General features: G+C 39.3%; 2 protein-coding genes across 4 annotated transcripts; one reads left to right on the forward strand and one right to left on the reverse strand.

Annotated features, from left to right (window-relative positions):
- The first annotated feature begins 2,073 nt into the window (after positions 1-2,073).
- Positions 2,074-6,777, forward strand: LOC127781202 (uncharacterized membrane protein At1g16860-like). Of its 2 annotated transcripts, XM_052308123.1 has the most exons (6): positions 2,074-2,170; positions 2,322-2,364; positions 3,918-4,938; positions 5,495-5,650; positions 5,777-5,988; positions 6,126-6,777. In XM_052308123.1, exons 3-6 carry the CDS (start codon positions 4,051-4,053, stop codon positions 6,316-6,318), a joined length of 1,449 nt encoding a protein of 482 aa, XP_052164083.1. In that variant the 5' UTR covers positions 2,074-2,170; positions 2,322-2,364; positions 3,918-4,050; the 3' UTR covers positions 6,319-6,777. The 2 variants fall into 2 exon arrangements, with proteins under 2 accessions (XP_052164083.1, XP_052164084.1); XM_052308124.1 differs by lacking the exon at positions 2,074-2,170 and having other exon boundaries at positions 2,206-2,364.
- A 2,147-nt stretch (positions 6,778-8,924) lies between these two features.
- On the reverse strand, positions 8,925-14,282 carry LOC127781203 (F-box/kelch-repeat protein At1g51550). 2 transcript variants are annotated; one of them, XR_008018943.1, is made up of 3 exons: positions 13,564-14,282; positions 9,768-11,032; positions 8,925-9,675 (listed from the first exon to the last, which is right to left on the reverse strand). XR_008018943.1 is itself a non-coding variant. In XM_052308125.1 (2 exons), exons 1-2 carry the CDS (start codon positions 13,946-13,948, stop codon positions 10,062-10,064), a joined length of 1,356 nt encoding a protein of 451 aa, XP_052164085.1. In that variant the 5' UTR covers positions 13,949-14,282; the 3' UTR covers positions 8,925-10,061. The 2 variants fall into 2 exon arrangements, 1 of the variants encoding a protein (XP_052164085.1); XM_052308125.1 differs by having other exon boundaries at positions 8,925-11,032.
- Positions 14,283-21,022: the final 6,740 nt, after the last annotated feature.

Consider the following 21,022-nt stretch of genomic DNA (forward strand, 5'->3'; position numbering starts at 1 on the left):
ATGATTAACAAAATACTTACTATTATAAATTTGAAAATAGATTTATTTATTTTTTTAAAAAAATTTATATTTAAAGTTTTTGCTAAAATTGAATTGTTTAGTGGTTCAAAAAATGTCTTTATAAAAGACGGAGTAGCTCAGCTGAGAAGCTGTTTAGAACGCAGCTAGCTAGTCCAACTAGCTACCTCGCTCTCACTAAGTACAAACTTCCATGATCTGAATTTGCATACATCTAGCAGCTTGGCCATAGCTTGTAAGTTTTGTTTCTCCAAATCAACGAGCCAAAGACAAAGCTAAAGCTAATTATATGTCATCCTTTTCTTAATTAATACTCAAGCCCGTTATTTCTTCCCTTCCTAGCTTCTTTCTTGTTCTTTTCTTCTTTTTTCTTTTCTTTTGAGGATATCTTTGAAATATATGTGCTTTTGTGACGTCTAAAATAACATATGTGCCTTTTGTGATAGCAATATATATACATTTTCTGTTAGAGCAAAAGTAAGTTATTCCATATTAGGTGGTACCAACTAAACCAAAGGCAAGCATGCATATGAGAGCGTGTGTTGTTGTTGCTTACCCCACACCTAAAATCATATGAGCTTAAGAAGCTAAGCCATGACTTAATTGCAGCTTGGAGTGTCTATCCCTTTCTTTCCTATTATTTTTGTACGGATTAGACTAAGGCTTTCATATTCATCGATCCCTCCCATATTTACTTCAAGGCAAATATCTCATGTATGCCTATAATTAAATTAAAGTATGTGCTCTTCCTTGCCAAAAAAAAAAATCTACACTGATCAAAGCATATGTATGAGGTTTGTAAGAGGAAGTTTTAATGTTTTTTTTTGCAATAAATTATTTATGCATTGATATTGTACCAAATTATTAATTTCTTTTGTTATCATTTTGTCATTGGTGTTGTACCAGTACATATAGGTTTTACACTTAATCTATTTCTTTGTAGTTAGTCGGCCAGTCGGCCTCCACTTAAAAAACATAGATAATTGATCACTTAAAATAAAATTGTAGAAGAAATAGTTATTGTACACATACTCATTATATTTCTTTTTAACTATTTTTAAAAAAGAAAACTTCAAACTATACTATTATATTTTATTTTGCGAAATGATCCCGCCTTTGCATTTGCATTGATGCGACTTGAGGTTTACATATATGAATAAATAGCATTGTTAGACAAGGTTGATATATGTGTTGACAACACACCCATCAAATATAATAAATCAAAGTAATATTTGCATATATGTAAATGTTGCGCATATATAATGACAAATAAGATAGCGAGAGCTACCACGATAAGGTGCATTTACGTAGATGCATGTAACGCCATGCATCGCTATAGCCAATGACGTATAACGTGGTAACACGTTGCAATGAAAGTATACAACCTATTTATCAAAAGCCAACTACATGATCCTATTGTTATACAGATGAAATGAAATAATCATACAACGAATACAATACATATCTACCGTGAGAAACTATAGAAAAAAAAATATGGAGCACGTTGAATAAAGCAAATACTATAAGCGACTGGCTATGTGTAGTTTTACATTATAGTACAACATCATATCTACCAAAATGATACTTGGCAAGAGGATATACAAGAGTATTTACGGAGAGAAAACCCTTTGAATTTACATTTTCTTCCTACTTCATCCTTAGTTCTACCTGAAATGTTGGCGAGTCTCAAAATAATATCACAACGAAGAATAAATTGTCATTCCGAACGGACACCAATGTACATCCATAATATTCCCAACTTACAGAATGATATATTCCCCCCTTATTTTATAACTATATGTTTTGTATATACATTTCTATTGAAGTACTAATCTTTAATATATATATATATATATATATTATATAATTGATGTATTTTTTACTCAACTTTTTTATTACCACCCCTGTATTAGTGTATTGTCGTTTGTTTTAGCTGGGGTGTAGTCCATTTGGGAGAGGAAAAGGGTTGGTATAAAAACCCCCCCTCACTGCTGCCAACATCCATTCCCCCCCTCCCCCTCTGCTGCTGCTGCCGCCTCGACTCCTCCTAGATCTGGAAGCTCACTCCCCCCCCCCACCCCCACCCACCTCCTCGCCGCCGATCTCCACCGCATTCCCCTCCTCCTCGTCGCCGGCGACCTCTCCCCGCCCCGTATGCCACTTCACTTCTTCCTTCGTCTTGTGTTGCTCTAGATCTGGAAGCTCTTTTTTCGTTTCTTTCTTTTTTTTTTTGTTTTGGAAAAAAGAAGAAGAAGAAGAGAGACTAACTTTGTTGCCTCGTCGGTGCTTGCTTCGCCCGCCAGCCTGATCTCCGTCGTCCAGCGGCATCGTCGTTGGTGAGCGAAGGTGAGAGCATCGTCCTCTTCTTCTTCTTGCTCGCCGCTCTCGTCTACCACGCACCTACCATTCCTCTCTTTGTGTTCTGTTGTTCTGCTGTTCTAGATCTGGAAGCTCTTCTCTCTTTTTTTTTTCTTGGATTAACATTAGTACTAGTGATAACAGTTTCACCAAAAAAAAGAGAGAAAAATTTGGGGCTCAACTGGACCCGCAATGTGATGTTGCTGGATCTGCTGCTAGTTTCTGGATCTGCAGTAGTGGCATTGTTGCCATCTGTGTTGTAGCTGATTTCTTTTCTTTTCTTTTCTTTTTCTTTTCTTGGGTGCAGCATATTCTGCTCTGTTCATGCTTCACTAGATTTATTTATTATCAAGTTCAAGGTTAGAACTCGCTATATAGCATGGGCAAATCAAATCTCTGGAGTAGTAAGAATTCTTTTCACAGGTGAGTTGGAGGGTGGTTGGGGGACCCGCTTTGGAGTGTGTTGCAGGTTATGTAGTAGTACATGTGTTTGCAACATTGCTTCTTGTTGAAACTAATGCTGTGCCATGTACTACCTGCCGGCCTTCTTTGCTGATGCTTTAAGCTAAATTTAGAGGAGTAATTATGTCGGTGGGGGGAAAATTGTTGTTTATTCCACAGCTTGCGCGAGCTGAAATTGGTTTGGAACAATGTTGTGCGGGGACGCATTTCTTGCTACCGTAGTCACTGTCGATCTTTTCCGCGGGATGTTTTTAATACTTGACTGTGGTTTTGGTTGCTAGGGAGGCATCTCCATCAGTTCTGCATGTTTTGTGGTGCTTGTCTGTACTCGGATTCTTTTTGGAGGGAACTAAAGATTACTTTTTCGTGATAATACGTGATATCGGAAACATGTTGCTCAAACTAGTATTGGTGCTGCTAAAGCAAAACTCTTTCCTCAATGTGGGCTGCTAGATTGAGTATTTTTTTTAACCATTAATAAAGACTTTGGGCCATCTTTAATTGTCCACTATGGCTCATATATTTCCTAGAAGTTTACCGTTGTTCATTCTAAGAAAAGAATAACTGCACCTTTTTTTTAGACTATGAAGCTTTATAATCAGCATTTGTAGGGACTAGCTTCAGTTCGAAGTGTTTTTTTTTTAGTTAGGACATTGGTGCTTATAAATTAGAAGACAAATTTATTGTAGGATCTGATGATTACGTGGTGTAAACATAGAATGCCCTTAATAGATTACTGCTCCTTTTGATAAGGTAAATTATGTCATTAATGCACAATGTTAGCTGTTCTACTGCTAGTTTCCTGCCATTAGCTAATGTATTTTCTTCGAAAGGAAGGCCATTATGTACTGTTCAAACCTCACAGAACACACCACAAAAGGTTCTTCTATCCACGATCTCTTTCATCTCTAGCAGTACGTGCATGTAGGACAATTTTTGTCTCATGTCAGGCTTGCATTTTTCATGATATTCGTAGTGCGATTGTTTCCTCTGGGTGACATAATGTTGTGTCTGATTTGCGCGTTCTTTTTTTTTTTTTTTTACTTCAGCTATGTGATTTTGTTTGACTCTGTTTTTAGGTGCTGATACAAGGTGTTGTCTGAGTCTGCAAATATTGATGATGTGCCTAAAAGTTTGACAGTCTTGCTTGAATACACAGCAGCATTACTTGGTTACACTCTGAAGGTGTAGTTGCCTTTGTTGGTTTAGAACATGGGTTCACGGTTTCCATCCCACCAACTAAGCAATGGCCTTTATGTCTCGGGCCGACCAGAGCAACCTAAGGAGAAGGCTCCAGTCATTTGCTCCACAGCAATGCCATACACTGGGGGTGACATAAAGAAATCTGGAGAACTAGGGAAAATGTTTGACCTCCATGTTGAAAAGTCGCGGAAGTCTGGTCCTTTGGGTAATCAACCTTCAAGAAATACTTCATTTGGTGGTGCTGGTTCCAACTCTGGACCAGTTTCTAATGCTCTTGGTCGGTCCAACTACTCTGGTTCTATTTCATCATCTGTTCCTGGTGCTGGAGGATCAGCAAGGGCAAAATCAAATTCTGGACCTCTCAATAAGCATGGAGAACCAGGAAAGAAGTCATCTGGTCCCCAGTCAGGAGGAGTGACCCCAATGGCACGTCAGAATTCTGGTCCTTTACCTCCTGTTCTTCCTACAACTGGGCTGATCACATCAGGGCCTATCTCCTCTGGACCTCTGAATTCATCTGGTGCTCCACGAAAAGTATCAGGCCCTCTTGATCCTAGTGTATCAATGAAGATGCGTGCAACTTCTTTTGCTCACAACCCAGCTGTTACAAACCTGAATGCCGATGATGGTTACTCTATTAAGGGCAGCATTCCTAAGACAATACTCTGGATGGTTATTCTGCTCTTTTTGATGGGGTTCATAGCAGGTGGTTTCATTCTTGGAGCTGTTCATAACCCTATTCTGCTGGTAGTTGTGGTGGTCATATTTTGCTTTGTTGCTGCTCTTGTGATTTGGAACATTTGCTGGGGAACGAGAGGTGTGACTGGGTTTGTCAGTCGCTATCCTGATGCTGATCTCAGAACAGCAAAAGATGGACAGTATGTGAAAGTTACTGGGGTATGTGAATTACTGATATCTAGTTTTAATTTGATTATTCTGCTGTTTAGTCTTTTATTGTTTCATTATTATTTTTCTCTTCCCCTGCATCAGCTTGCACAGCTGATTAGAATTTATTATCAAGATCACATTATTAATATGTGCCTTTGCACAGCATAATTTAAATTCTTATTTTATGATTAGTGATGTGATGTTAGCTTCATTTTATTTCTCAGCAGCTTTTGTGTTGAGGTATTTTATATAAGTTTGACATAGTAATTTAGATGGTCATGAGTAGTAACAATATCAATATTGATAAACAACCAGAACAAACTTTCAATGGTCAGAACGTAGGAGCTTGTTTTTTCATATAGGTTTGATTAGTGTCATCACCAAGTAATATTTTAACATAGTACAAACATGACTTCTTATGCTACAACTCGTAAATGATGGTGGAGCATCTTGTTGCCTAATACTTTCTGAAAAAAAATGATTTGTTCTTTTACGGTTAAGTTGTTTTATCTTAGATTGGCTTTCTTTTATCATCATTTACCAACCAACATATTGAACTTCACAGGTTGTTACATGTGGAAATTTTCCTCTCGAGTCCTCATTTCAAAGGGTCCCAAGATGTGTGTACACTTCAACTTGCTTGTATGAGTACAGGGGCTGGGATTCGAAAGCTGCTAACACTGAGCACCGCCAATTTACTTGGGGTCTTAGGTCAATGGAGGTGAGTTTCTTTTCAACTGAAAATTTGATTATCATCAAGATGGGATTTCAATGAAGAATGCTAACTGTCAACCCTACCAACTTAGCCCGTGTCCTCATATTTTCTTTTTCCTTGCCATGATTGCAGAGACATGCTGTTGATTTCTACATCTCTGATTTCCAATCTGGACTACGAGCATTGGTCAAAACAGGATATGGAGCACGGGTAACCCCTTATGTTGATGAATCTGTTGTTATTGACATAAACCCAGATAACAAGGACATGTCTCCCGAGTTCTTGAGATGGCTGCGTGAAAGGAATCTATCAAGTGATGATCGGATAATGCGCCTGAAAGAAGGGTACTCTTCTTGTCCTAGTTCTGCATCCGAATTCTGGAACACGCATAAGCTTGAAATTATTTCAATCACAGTCATTGCCTGACAGTTAAGTATAGTTGTTACCTATTTCATTTGACACATGGGCATTTGCACTGCAGATACATTAAGGAGGGCAGCACGGTGAGTGTTATGGGGGTTGTTCAAAGGAACGACAACGTGTTGATGATTGTTCCTCCATCGGAACCCATCTCCACTGGCTGCCAGTGGGCCAAGTGCATCCTCCCTACTAGCCTTGATGGGCTAGTCTTAAGATGCGAAGATACATCGAACATCGATGTAATACCAGTCTGAGCTTAGCTTTGTTCTGGCAGCTACTCCTAGAAAGAAAATGCCTGTCAAAATCTTTGGATTTATTTCGTGGGATGTTAGAGTTGAAAGATGTGCAAATGCAGGGTGTGATTATGGCTAAGTACAATATCGGTGGTCTATTATTTGGGTCTTGGTTGTATAGTATTTTATGTATTTTTTCTCTCTTCTTTTTTCTTTCTTTTGGTGATCTATGGATACTTGTAACATGGATGGCTTGAGTTGTACCTTGGAGCTGTTTGGAGATTCAGTGGAATCGAGTTCACAAGGTTTTTTGGTGAAGAATTCCAGCAGTATCATAAGTCGTTCCAGTTTCAATTTATGCACCTTTACTCAAAAACTTCCTGGTCTCTTGGTAGGTATATTTTCATGGACATAATGTATAAATTTCGTTTGTAATTAATTCCGGTCTCTGTAAGATATGAATCAATTTATTTGGAGGAATTCCTAAACTTCTTTTTTGCATTTTCTGGTAGATAGGGGATAAGAAAAGCCTGCAATCATCACTTGTTTTCGAAATTTCCCAACTATCTGTCACCCTAATGATCAGGCATGATCACATGATTGATTGGAAGCCATGTGAGGTAGTTGCCAACTCGCTAAAGTTTGACGAATTTCCAGCCGGTCGGTTGTGACACTTTTTCTGTTATCCCATGGATTATTGAATGATTTTCGACATCAGTTTCATATGTGTGAACGAGGAAAAAGTCCATACATCCCCCTAAACTCTTATAGAAATCCATCTAGTAGTACTTTAAACTTGAAAAACAGATAACAAACGTATTTTAAACTTGAAAAACAGATAACAAAGCGTCAAACCCCTAAACTTTGTAATACCATTAAATTAACCTCTAAGATGGTTTTGGATAGTGGTTTTAGGTATTTGAAAGTTTAAATGAACGATTTTGAATAGCTGATGTAGCATGTTCACATCATTTATCAATTTAAATTTATATTTCTACAGTGATGTCATCCTATTATTATATTAACATCCATTTGTAATAAGTGGGAGTATTTTGTAAAGCTCACACGCTCAATATTGTATGAAGAATATTGAGTTAACAAACAATCAAATCATTAATCATATGAATTCACCAAATAGACAACCTGCTGTACGACTGCACCGAGTTTCATTTGTGCATTACTATCTATTTGTAACATGAAAAGTAGGTTCATAGATAGGACCAATTACTGTCTAAACCATTTTGCATCCTCTCAACTTATCGAGAAATCGTTTGTTTTGCTCCTTTGCCACAAAAGTTTGTTCAGATTAAAATCCGCCAATTCATCACACAAAACAATATCAATCCCTACCAAATTATGAATGAATCTCTAAATCTTCTTCCACATGTCCTCTCCTTCAAGCTTGAAACCTGACTGATGGCGACAACATAATTTTTTTCACTCCAGGTTGCATTGTGAAAAACTACTGAATTTCTAACAAACTTTGCTGTAAAGATCAGAGACAACGAACTTTGTAGCGAAAATTGAGGAGACCACTCAAAAATGAGTAACAAACCAGCAAATTATCTCACCAATCAGGGCTTGCCAAGCTCCTATCTGGCCTTGGTCCCCTGCTTTCCCATCACATTTCACATACATGCTACTGTAGGCTTGTAGCATCACTCACTGTCACCAGCCTTCCCAACCACAGCCACAATTTACAAGCAAAATTTTAATACAATCAATGTACCAGAAAATGTAGAAACCGTGAAATGCCGATGCATTTTACTCGCTAGAATGTAACAAAAAATTAACTGGAATGCTATTTGTATTTCGAATGAATACCGGTAAAAGAGGAGTCCATGGAGAAACTGTTGCACAGAGAGGTGAAATAATCATAGCATTATATAAAGCAATGACAAAAAGGTTCATTGGCAAAACATTTATACAAATTCCGAGTTGGAAATATTATTTGTTTGCTACAGCCTAGAGGTGCTACGGTATTTCATTTAAATCATCTACTGTGTTAAGCCATCACCTGCAGTGAATAGAAGAGAAAAATCGACAGAGACGTACATTTGTTGCTCAAATTGAAAGAGAACACCACAAAGTTCCCCTGAGAGAGGGAGAGAGAGAAATCGAAAACAAAGTTACATATTCATTTCAGAACGCTATCTTTGCATAAGAAGTGATACATCACCCTAGGCAACCGTAATATTAGAAAAAGTTCATATAGTATTTGGACTTCAAAGACTTCAATTTTGTTTACATTCTTCAAATATATCACCAGGTGTATCCAATTTCACAAGGAGTCAAGTATATTGCTAACATCACCCACTGTAGATTCTGTTGCTCATTCAAATGCCCAAGTTTGTTACATCTATCTAATAGGAATTACAAGTATTTGCACAAGGGAAAGAGACAGCCGTATTACAGAAATCCTCAGTAATGATGTGTTATGGTTGATAACAAACAAATACGAATCACAAATTCACAGTTGCACTAACAAAAACGGAACATTGATATAGATAGCATGTCCTGCCTCTTCCCAATGGAAAGTATAGTAACCAGGGGGGATAGAAACCAACTTCAGTAAAAGTAGGTTATCCAGAAATGGTCACATCCAAGATTTAGACCAATATCAGCTGTGAAACATTGCAAGTTGCAACTACATTGCTTCTAGAAAGATTATCAGTTTATTCATGGGTGTTGGACTAAAGCAGTAACAGAATTTACAAAGTGAAAAATAGGGTGTTAATTCTACACCGAGATATATGGAGAAAATATCAAGAATCTACAGGATCTCCTACAAATAAAATAAACTGTAAAGAAAGCACTAGCTAAAACTCAAAAACAAATGGTAAAACTGTTTAGAGATTTCATACATGGTGAATGATGATCCTGGTGTAGAATTGTTGATGCTTGCAGGGAGACCTTGCTGTCACAGGGTGGATATGAACAGGAGTTCCATAATTTTATCCCCTGATGCATGATCACATAGTCATTCTGCAAATGGTCCCCACTGGAACAAGTCCAAACCACTGCTGGTCCCAATTCACGGCATTAATGTGCACATGCCAATAACCTGCATGTCGATGCACCGTTAAAAGATTCAGACGTGATCTAGTATCAGTGGACCCAAGATCAAACCAGTGCTCTAACCATACGAAAGCCTCCGTAATGTATGCTGTTGCCAGTGTGTCACAGACACCATCATGAGCTCAATTCAACATGACATGTTTTCTGCATGTGACAACAATTCAAACGATGCATACGGGCATGAACCTGCGCTGAGCCAACTTGTGACCGGGGTGCTAAGATCAAGAACAGCTCCAGATGGTCCCTAGCAATCCTCAACCATGTCGTTTCAGTCTTGTCATCGATGGCAACGATATCCCTCTTTTCACGGTCATAAGAGAGCCCATCAGTGGTAAGGAAACAACGATCTGCTCCGGATGGTATTGACAAACATTCTTTGGAAACATATGTACCTGACAAAGGAATGCCAATTTGAACCCATATGCAGACAAACTCATTCTTAATGGCAGACAGGTATGCATCCCTCCGCAGTTGGCAGATGAGCACCAGTTTGGACCATCATTATAGTGGCCAATATCTGCGAGGTGGAATGTCAACATGGTAAAGGTTTGTCGAAATATTTTCAGGGAGATCTTCAGATCTATTATCAAGCAGTTTGATGTGAAAACTACACAAGATGACATAATTAGGATCTAAACATTATACTGAGAAATTCTCAGATTCATAAGGGAACCAACATGCAAAATCTACAGATGCAACACAAGGTCCACTTGATACAGCTGCCCATCAAACCTCAAACCCGAGGCTTCAGCAGGATGCACAAGGCCATCAACCATTCCGCCAAAAATATACACATGGCAGCCAGAAGTGTCTACACATGCCCCATGAAAGGACCTGTAATTTGGGCATTGACCATCAATTCTTAGCTTTTTCCACATCCTTTTTGTCATTTTCTTGGAACCTGACTCAAATTGAAGCAGAGCAGGTAAATCTAAGGTCCAAAAGTCATCCTTCCGTCGCCTTTGGGAGTCCTCTCCACCATACACTAGGATTTTACCACCTAAGACAAGCGTTGCTGAATGCCCAACCCGTGGAAAAGGCATTTCACCTAGAACACTAGACAGGTCATACTTTAGCTCCTTCCATTTTGGGTACCTTTCATTGATATCAAGCAGCCAGACATCATTAAGCACATCAAATTCTGATCCTCTACCACCAAAAAGAACCATGCGACTCCCACCAATCCAAGTTAAAGTGTGGCCAGAACGAGATAAAGGCAAAGGCTCAGTATCCTCTATTTGGTGCCAAATGCCAGATCGGAGGCCATTAGAGAGATCAAGAAGCCATGTATCCCCAAGCCGGCTTCCAGACTGCCCTATGCCACCATGAATTACAATAAACTTATCATCCACACAGCAGGCTGCATGAGCTCCACGAGGATATGGTGCATGTGGGCCTACCTCCAGCAGTCTCCATGAGATCTTCATCCTGCGAGACTCTTCATAAATGATTTGACCTATCCATGTGTCATTCAAACGCTGCCCCTGATCATTGATTCCACCAAAAAGGACTAATGCATCTCCAACTATAGAGCATGAATGACCGAAACGACCACTTGGAGTGCCAGAGTCTAATTGCTGCCAGCTAAACACAGCAGATGATCTATTCCCAGCTCCATTTCCAACATATGCCACCCAAGTATCATCAAGATGGCGACCTAACTAGAGCAAATAGAGAGCATCAGACATCTGCAGAGTAAGAAAGCATAAAAGATTGGGATAAAATCCAATCACATAGGTCTTCATAAAACAAAGAAAAAACTATAGAAGGACAGTGTGTACTATGTAGCCACTCTATTGTGTACGAAGAGAGAACAAAAGGTGGGTCTCTGATATAACTACATAAAAGGAAATTGTGCTCGAAAGAAAGTACTGCTATAAAAAAAAATCTCAAATCTACCAATTTGTTATTGTCTGTGTCAAATTCTATGAAATCATACAGGGCCCATTGCCATAAATAAAAACAACAATGAAATCCATCAGATATGAAATTGCCAATGATCAAAAGTATTATTTAGATACCATATACACTAAGGTAGATATTCATTTACAGAATGAGATTGACATTTCTATACTGAATAAATTATGAGCATCAATCTGCATGTTTAATCAAAGCAACTAGAATGTTTGAGCAGGAACATCTCCACCATTTTAGACAAAAGAAGGAACTTCCAAACAATTATGTCCTTTGTTGGAATTTATGATTTTTGACCACTAGCTAAAACCTCTGTTCGAATAAGAAATATTTGGAAGAGCAAAGCAGTATGAATAGATCAAAATTCCAATATGCTGCTAGTATTTAAAACTCAATTCTTATTTTACAAAGGAATAAGTAAATGGTGTTGATTGATCTTATTTCAAGATTCCACATGAGGTGATCAGCTCATATAGGCCAAGTCATCCCAAACCATGGTAATTTGAGTAACTGGTTTTGATAGTTCAAGAGTGAAATGCCCATGTTTGTAGTTGAGGGTTGATTTCTGAACTTGGTGCATTGACACAGAATATATTCCTAAAGTACACCTCCACATGGCATCAATAGCTGAGGGGATAAAGAAGCAACATACTCTTTAAGTTCTTGGGTTTCCTGGTTAGTGCATGGAACAGTATGATAATGTGAGGACCCGCTAGACTTATTTTGTTATAAAGTAATTTGTGGTGTGTGTGTGTTTGTCCACTTGTGTGCGACTAGGATGGGTTTGCTGTCCTGTCTCTTGTGCCAAGGTACCATTTGAGAACGGTTGCACTTGCACATACTTCCTAGCAGCAAAATACCATGTGAAATTCATGCCATAAGCCTGAATAAGCCCAGCTTGAGAGTGTCAGGAGGTAAGTAGATTTTGCATCTTTCCCTAACAATTTAAGCTTTTGTCTGAAGTGACTAGTAAATGAAACTAAATAGGATTGTTTCCAAAATGCAAATAATACAGGAAAATAACATAAGCACATGACTTTGGTCTATTTTAAATGAAAAATGGGGCAGTACAGCAGAGCTTACTACAGCTGTTAAATATTGTCGGCACTAAGTTGATCTTATAATCAAGATCACTTTGCTAAATACCTAGCAATCAACATGTATGTAAAGATGTCAGATAGAGAAATTTACTGTCTCCAAGTGAAGTCAGTTTTATTTACATTTCTTTTCAACATACTAGACCAAGTACTGTGATAGTTTTCAGCCTACCAATCAAGGCAAACAACCAAATATAATATGGTGTTATGTGATTCACAGTTGGGCCCCAACCAGGCACCACAACAGCATTGGTGCATGTGTAAGCCTTAATTTAGGGAATAGGATGATTAGTTTCTGAAGATGTTATTCCTTTCGGTTTGCCGCTAGTTTTTATGTTCTGTAGTGATTTGTTTCTACCTATATGCGCTAGCACCTCTATTCATTCTACCTTTTGAAGGACCCTAATCCATTCAAGCTATGCCAAAGAAATTAGAAACAATGAAATGGAACTAAACTAAGTACAACAACAAAAATGAAATAATACAATAAGCTGAATAGACCTAAAGCATTCACAAGAGCATACCAAGTTCTTCTACCTCAGTGCATGTATTATTGTATATTACTTTTCTGAGTCAGTACAGTATAGAAGTGATGCTACAGTTAAGAGGGCTTCCAACTTCTATGGAGTACTATGATTTTAATTATGATTTAGGTCAAATAGTCTTGATCACAGTAGCACTTACTGATCTCTTATTCTAATTAATTAATCCAATAAAGGTATAATATCCAGTAGCATCAAAAGTTCCTAAGCATGAGTCCCCCCCCCCCTCTCTCTCTCTCTCTAAACTGCAGGAGTTTCTTCATTTTTTTTCCTTTTTCTTCTTCAAATGGCATCATGAATCTAAGAAAAGTGATTTTTTTTTTATCACTGATCATACTACCACTCATACTGTATTCCATTTATCTATCTTAACTTTTAAGCGGGCACAAACAAACAAAACAAAAAAAACTCCATATCTCAGGCGAAATCAACCACCTGTAACAATACAAAGAACAGCTATGCCAAACTAAGGATCTCCAATTACATGTCGATCAGTGAGACTAATCCTAACCAGTTCAACTTCAGTTCATTTTGCCTATATATATACTGCAGATAACAAATTCCTATTTGCACAAAGTAAAGTCCAAAATAATCTAAGCACAGATGGAAAAGTTAAAAAAAAAGGGTTTAATTACCTCCCTCGCAGCCGCCGCCGAAGAGGACGAGCCAGCCGGCGACGAGGTTGAGCGAGTGCGACGCCCGCGGCCGCGGCGAGGCGCCCTTGACGGGGACCCGGCGCGCGGACAGCGCGCCGAGCAGGGCGACCTCGGCGTAGATCCTCCGCCACGGCACGCCGCCGCCGCCGCCGCCGCGGCGGCGGCGGCGCTCGGCGAGCGCGGCGGCGGCCCGTGCCCCCCAGTCGCGGCGGCAGAGCGCCTCCCAGAGCGCGTCGGACGAGGCCCACGCGTGGAACGCGCGGCAGGCGGCGGCGAACGAGAGCACGGACTCCGCGGGGAGCAGGTGCAGGATGGAGAGCACCTGGTCGCACCCCAGCCGCGCCACGGCCGCCTCCTCCTCCATCACTCGCCTCGCCGCCGCCGCCTCCTCCGATCGCTTCCCCTCCCCATTTGCCTCCTCCTCCTCCTCCTCCTTCCCTCTACTCCTACCTACGGCGCCATGGTTGCCGCCTGCTCGATTTCACGATTTCCACCTAGGACGCCATGGTTTCTTGGTTTCTTGCTCGGTTCCCTTCGATCCTTACTCAGTACGCGAGTTCTTGGACACCATGGATTGGCGATTCTTAGGCTGATGGCGAGCTGGGGTGCTCGCTCAAGGAAGCAAGATGGGAGTGGAGAGGGGAGTGTGGCCGCCTTGGTTTCTTGGTGGAGTTGTGGTGGTGGTGATCGAACACCTGGGGGAGGGGAAGAAGGAAAGGGTGTAGTGGTAGGTAAAATATTTTTGTACTTTTTTTCTTAACCTGCTTTTGCTAGTAGTTCAAAAAGTTCAGAGATTTTTCACTAAAATTTAAAGGAAATCAGGGATTTTAGTCCGAAAATAAATCCTGAATTATTCCCTTCACCTCAAGATGATGACACTGCCATGTGTGCTTAAAATGGTTAAGAGCTTTTTCACTCTGAAAATTAATCCTGCACTGTGCTTTCACCTCAAGATGGAACTGCCATGCTGTTTTTTTATTCAAAATTTGTAAATTGTGTTTGAACCTAAAAATTTGTAAGACACTGCTATGCGTGCTTAAAATGGTTAAGATTCGTGGGTGCATGCCTCCACCCACCAGGTTTTAAATCCTGGTACCCACAGATATTACGCACATACATGTGAGCTTTTAACATGATTTCGATGAGATTATGGATGTGTTGCTAGTTTTTGACTCTTTGAGCATGTGTTTGGGAACGTCTTCGTGGAGGTGTGAGTACGGTGTTACGTGTGTACGTGTCGTCTGCCGTGTAATTAAAAAAATGTTAAGATCTTTTTCACTCTGGAAAATAATCCTGAATTATGCTTTCACCTAAAGATGGAACTGCCATGCTGTTTTTTGTATTCAAAATTTGTAAAATGTGTTTGAACGTAAATAATATTCGTCGGGCTTACTCGAGATTAGTCATTTTGTAGAAATTTTAGATGAAGTGTTGTGCATATCTTGTTGATTTCTGGCTTTCTTTTTTCTTTTTGTAAGACATGCCAGAATTGGAAGCTAAGGGATGGAGTGGGAAAATCCATCAAATTTCCTATTATAAATTGGCCGTAAAGTTTCGTCAGAGTGAATAGAATTGCAATACATACAGCGGAATATTAGTCAAAGATGTTCTAGCATTTTATTTTGTGTTAAATTTTTTGGATGAATTTTTATGTGGTTATTACTACAATGATATCATAATCATATAATATGTAAAATATTGAGTTCCACGCGGAGAATATGATTTTTGATACAGAGTGTTTTAAGCGTGAAATGAGTAGTTATGCACCGAGAAACACACAATTCGACTACTTCTCTGATTTGAACAAAGAAATTTGATGGTGATGGTGTTAGTTTGGAGGGGAATAATTTTGTCTGATTTTGTTTCGATTTTGAGGTGGCCAGAGGGGGATTGGGACAGAATACTTGTTTCTAGAGCAGAAGTGGGGCATGATTTTGATGTGTTGATGCCTTGTGAAAATGAAGCTTTTATCTCTACCTGAGGAAGGCCTCTTCTTTTGCTCTTATCACAACATAAGTCAATCAAACTCATCATGTACTATCTAATGTTTGTACATATATAAACATAAACTTCAGAACAACCTGAATGAATCCTGATCATTATCATGTTTTTAACTGTTCAAAAAAAAAAAAGAGCTGTAGCTAGTTAGTGCTATTGTTGGTTTCACTAATTAATGGGTACACATATAGAAATAAAACTTCAAAAAAAAAACCCCTATTGTTTTCTTTGAAACGTAATCCTGATCAGGGTTATGTTAAGATGTTCAGGAACATCCCTGCAAAAAAAAAGAGTTCAGGAACATCAAATATCTCCATAATAAACGGAAAATATTAATCCAACCAGGACAAACAATACTCAGAGTTTTTTTTTTCTAAAAAAACAGATGGCCCTCATATATGCTCAAGCTGTCCTATTTTGGAGTATGTACAAGAGCTTGAACTGACTGCAACTTCCTAATTAATCAATGCTGAAACTATGTCTCTCTATTTTGATTCTAAAAGGTATCTCTTTTAACAAACAGCAAGTCGCTGTCACCAAACGTTGTTATCCTCTAGTGAGCAAAATCACCTATCCCAGATTGATGTAAATTATGTAGCAGATTATTGTTACGGAATATATGCTTGATTATACGAAATAAACTTAACAAATAATTTAAAATAAGTGATATATGTAATGCAACATAAGTTTTTTTTTCTAGAAACTTATTTTCAAACTGTAGAAACCAATTTATTTTCCTACAAATAAGTGATCTAAGTAATTTATTTTAACAAGTCGGTAGAAAACATAGCTGAACGGTAGAAGTTCTGGATACAATGTCATGGCTTCTGAGCTAGAACTACTACTGCTGATGCTTAGCATTTCACACATCTGTGCAGATAACAACAAGGCTTGCAAGCGAGCTCAGCAAGCAACGCTACTGTAACACAGATGTTACGGCTAGTGGTTGCCTAGCCAAATTGATCTCTTCAGCTCATTCTTTGCCAAGAACATCCATGTGGTACACATTGTTGACTGGCTAATCTGCACATGGTGACATCAGCGCACACACAGTAGAAGTTCGATGTTATTATAGGAACTGAAAACATAATTTTTGTAGCAAATATTCAAGCTAAGCTCCTTTGAAACACATGATTCCAAAAACACAAAAATAGAAAAACCGCATAATCAGAATGTCATGTGTTATCGTAATTTATAGGATTTTTAAAGAGGATGCGTGTTTGGATGGCTCACAGGAATTTTGATGGACTCTACATAGGAGAGACAAAGACACAAGGTTCATTGGACTACTCAAAGGAAAAAAAAATAAAATGAGGTTTAAGCTCATGTATAAATTTCCAATGGAAGGAATTTATTTACCTCCAATCCTAGGTTCCAAACAAAGAAGTTAGAAACAAATTCCTAATGATAAAAATCCTTTAAAATTTCTATAGAAATTCTCCAATCTAAGGAGCCATAATTAGATTTCCTCGAGCTCCAATTAGATTTGTTCGAGCTCCGAAAATTTTCTTACTTTGCCCTAGACATAACCGAGGCTTTGAGTACAAATAAATCATGCATAACATAAAAGAAAAGAAAAAAACCTCAGTTATTTTTTTTTAAGAAACACGGAACAAACATATGCATACGCACACTCACCCATATAACGCACACACGTACACCTACCCTATGAAAGATTAGACCGGTATATCTTATGAGTGATAAGTGATGACTCATGCCGGATGGATTGATCTATCCATCGTTGATTTGTACGTGTAGCACTTTAGCTTGGATATGGACTCATTGGACTGTACTGGCCTTGCAGCCATTGGCTTGCCAGATTACGCTGCGTCGTGGTTATGCCATATTGCAATCTCTAATTGGCCCCACTGATAACATCATTAAAGAAATGCCTCTAAATCAGTCATGTGGACCAAATGGGTTTAATGTAAGCTTCATGACAAATTATTGGCTGGACTTTGGGTGTTATGTGAGAGTTTTCCAAGGCTGACTGAACCTTTAGCGTAGAGATAAACCGATGAAATGACATCTGATCTGATCTACCTTCAAATCCGATTAAACACATGCATGACAAGAGTTTTCTATGTCCGGTGCATATGGATTCGGACAATATTTACCATGGTATGGATGCAGATGCAATACTTAGATGGAGAAGTCACATATTGTTTAGGCAATATGGCCGTATATTTTTGTTGGATCATAAGCGAGGTGAATTAGATATGCGTACTTTATCGCCACCGCTGAAGGGAAACTTCAACAAGGGCAGCTCTTGAGGAAGGCAGTGGTGATGTCTGTCCAGATCTAGCTTCTAGTGATCCATACGTATGTGCTCCGATGCCCTGACAGAGTTGTCATCGGACCTGCGGGACGCTTTTATCCTATCCATCATTGCCGTCGGCCTTGCCAAATAGATGAAGATGGTGGAATAGAGAGTTGCTGGTGCGTGCCTCGCCCTCAAACAACATCGAAGGTTGAGCTCAGATCATCGTAGATGTGGGGCTTAAGTTGTGAAAATATAGTTTCGGGTGACTGGAATAGCGATGACGACATCCATTCTAGATGTCATGACCTTTTTGGAGGCATCACATTGGAGATTCCATGTGGTGCAGCATTCTTGGTGGATGCATTTCCATCAGATCGGCTTCAATGATATGGCGGTGGCACGATCTAGGAGAATGACTATTTACAGCTAAGTTATTCTCCGATGTTATCTTTCGCTTTGGTTCAACGTTAGTTGCCAGTAGTGATGTGTTGCCAATTTGATCAACATAATGGTTGGCCACTAATTTTGGAGAGCCAATTTTCTGTTTAAAGAAGATAAGAATTGCATATAATTTATAAGCCAGGGTGAAGAAACAATGATTATGCAGATTCTCGCTATACATACATGGAAAATCTATCCTTGAGGTGGTATTTTAAGTAGTTTTTTAAAGGGTTAATTTGATCCATGTTATTGCAAATATGCCATTTCAGATGTCAATGAAATTTTACAAAATTAGAACCATGCCACTGCCGTCACATTTTCCATCCATCTCCTTCCTTCTCTATCTTATTCCTTCTCTCTTCTCATCTTCTTGCGTTGCGAGCGACAATGACGGTGGTGGCCGAGCCCGTGACGATGACACCGTGCTCTCCCACCAGCGCCCTTGCCGCGCTGGCCGCATGCCTGCCGCGTGCTCGGTGACACCGTCAATGTGCCCTCGTCCTCCGCAGCACCGCCCTCGCTGTGCCGGCCGCATGCTGCTGCGTGTTCGGCGGCGTTGCCCTCGTCGCGACGGTCGCATGCCCAACATTGCCGCCACCACGCCCACTCCTCTACGGAGGAAGGAGTGCTCACGCTCGGTGAAGATGGGCTGCGTGCTCAAGGACGTCGACGACAAGGTCCCAGGGACGTCGACGATGACGGCAAGGGTTGCCACTCCGCTGCCCCTCCCATGATGATGGCGAGGGGCTCCCGCTATGCGGCCGCATGTAGGAGAACAATGAAGATGAGGTGCTTGTGCGCCCAACCACGGATGAGGATGACGAGGGGATGTGGGTGCTTCACCAGCGCCGCCCTTCTCCTTGCTCACGGCGCAATCCATTTCTCCGGTGTCGTGGCGTTCGCGGCCGCTGCTCCTCCCTCGCTCCCGCTCTCGCGCTTGGCAAGGATAAGTCGTGCATGCTTCCTATCCATGCGCTTGAGAACAGCAACGACAAGGTCCGTCGTGGCGTCTATGGTCGCTGAGCTCTGTGCTGCCCTCGTCCTAGATCTGCCGTCCCTTTGAGCAATGGGGAAGAGGTGGAGAGATGGGGAAGAGAGCATGGGGGGCTTGCTCTACCGGTGCCAGCACTGGCGGCGAGATGGGAAGGAAGAAGATAAGGAAGGATAAAAGCAAGAAGATGAATCTAATATGTGGGTGTAGATGAGAGAGAATATGCAAAACGTGACGGTGATGGCATGGTTTTAATTTTGTAAAATTTCAGTAATACGACTATGAATAGGCAAATTGTAATGACATTTATCTGAAATTGTATATTTACAATGTGATGGGTCGAATGAACCTTTTTTAATCAAGCTATGATTTTGTAACATTTAGACGTTATAATCATGGAACCTCTTGTAATAAATGGCTTGGGTGTAGTGTTACGTCCTGATTTTTTTTTTAAAAAAAGTTTGATATCTATTAATTTTGGGTCCTTACCGATAGCTTGTGTGAAGGAAAGGATGGAAATGATTTCTATTATTAAGAAAAGAGAGTAGCTATATTTATATTTATGATGCAATATTAGAAAAAATTATGATGCAATACTAGAAAAAATGCCAGTGCGTTGCATCGGGTGAAGACTATGTTAATCTTATTTTTGTTATATGGTTTAGTTAAGGTGAAATTCACCGTGTTAAATTCGCTTGGATATATTTTGTTAGAAAATCATGAGCTGCAATTAAGAGTCCGATCGTCTCAAGTTAGCATGCGAGTTCTTTAAAGAAATCCTATATACTTATATAGTTCATCCCCACTAAGCGAAGGTAATGCTATTTCTCTCTTCTCTTATTAAGCCATATCACCCTAATTATTTCTAACCTTTGGATAATAGATCTATGGTCTAAATTATCTCTTCTTTCTTCTCCCATAAAACATGCAATCTCAATTATTTTTAGGCTCAAATTATATCAAATTGTTTTAGTTTTGATAATCAAATTATATTTGGGACTATCTAGAGAACTGTCGAAAGTTTTTTAAGGAGAAAACTTTCAAATCTAACTATAGTATAATTGCAATATAATTTTACTATAACTATAATGTAACTCGTATATAAGTATTAAAATAATATATGTAACATTATATCTAAATTATACAGAGATGATAATGTAGTTACAGTGCGGTTACATAGTACTTTCTCCGTTTCATAATGTAAGTCATAGATATATATGTCTAGATTCATTAACATCAATATAAATGTGGGAAATGCTAGAATGACTTACATTGTGAAATGAATGGAGTAGTTACAATGTAATTACACTGTAGTTACATTGTAATTACATTGTAGCTGTCACATACCACAAGTTTGGGTGTATAGAAAACATGGAAATGGTGGAAGAAGTAAAATAAATAAAACTTTTGTCTAAAACTTTTATGCTTACTTGTTTGTGCATTTTGTGGTGTATGCATATGCATTATAGGATCATATTCATACTTAACTAAAACCAATGGATCAAAGAAAAATTCTTGGAACAACTCATCAATCTGGGAAGAATTTGTGGTAACTTCTTGCTGACCTTAGAAACCAAATGTGAATTTTAATTTAGCTTATCAACTCTCTAAACACTCAAGCACAGGATTTTGACAGGTTCTCTGGACCACTCTTTGACACTCTGCCAAAATTCGATCTTGAACTTCTAGGCTGTAAGACTTGATCCAAACTATAGTTCAAACCTTTCTTTACAACTTTGCCATTG

Source organism: Oryza glaberrima, chromosome 8, assembly GCF_000147395.1.
Source record: "Oryza glaberrima chromosome 8, OglaRS2, whole genome shotgun sequence".
In the NCBI taxonomy this organism is placed as follows: domain Eukaryota; kingdom Viridiplantae; phylum Streptophyta; class Magnoliopsida; order Poales; family Poaceae; genus Oryza; species Oryza glaberrima.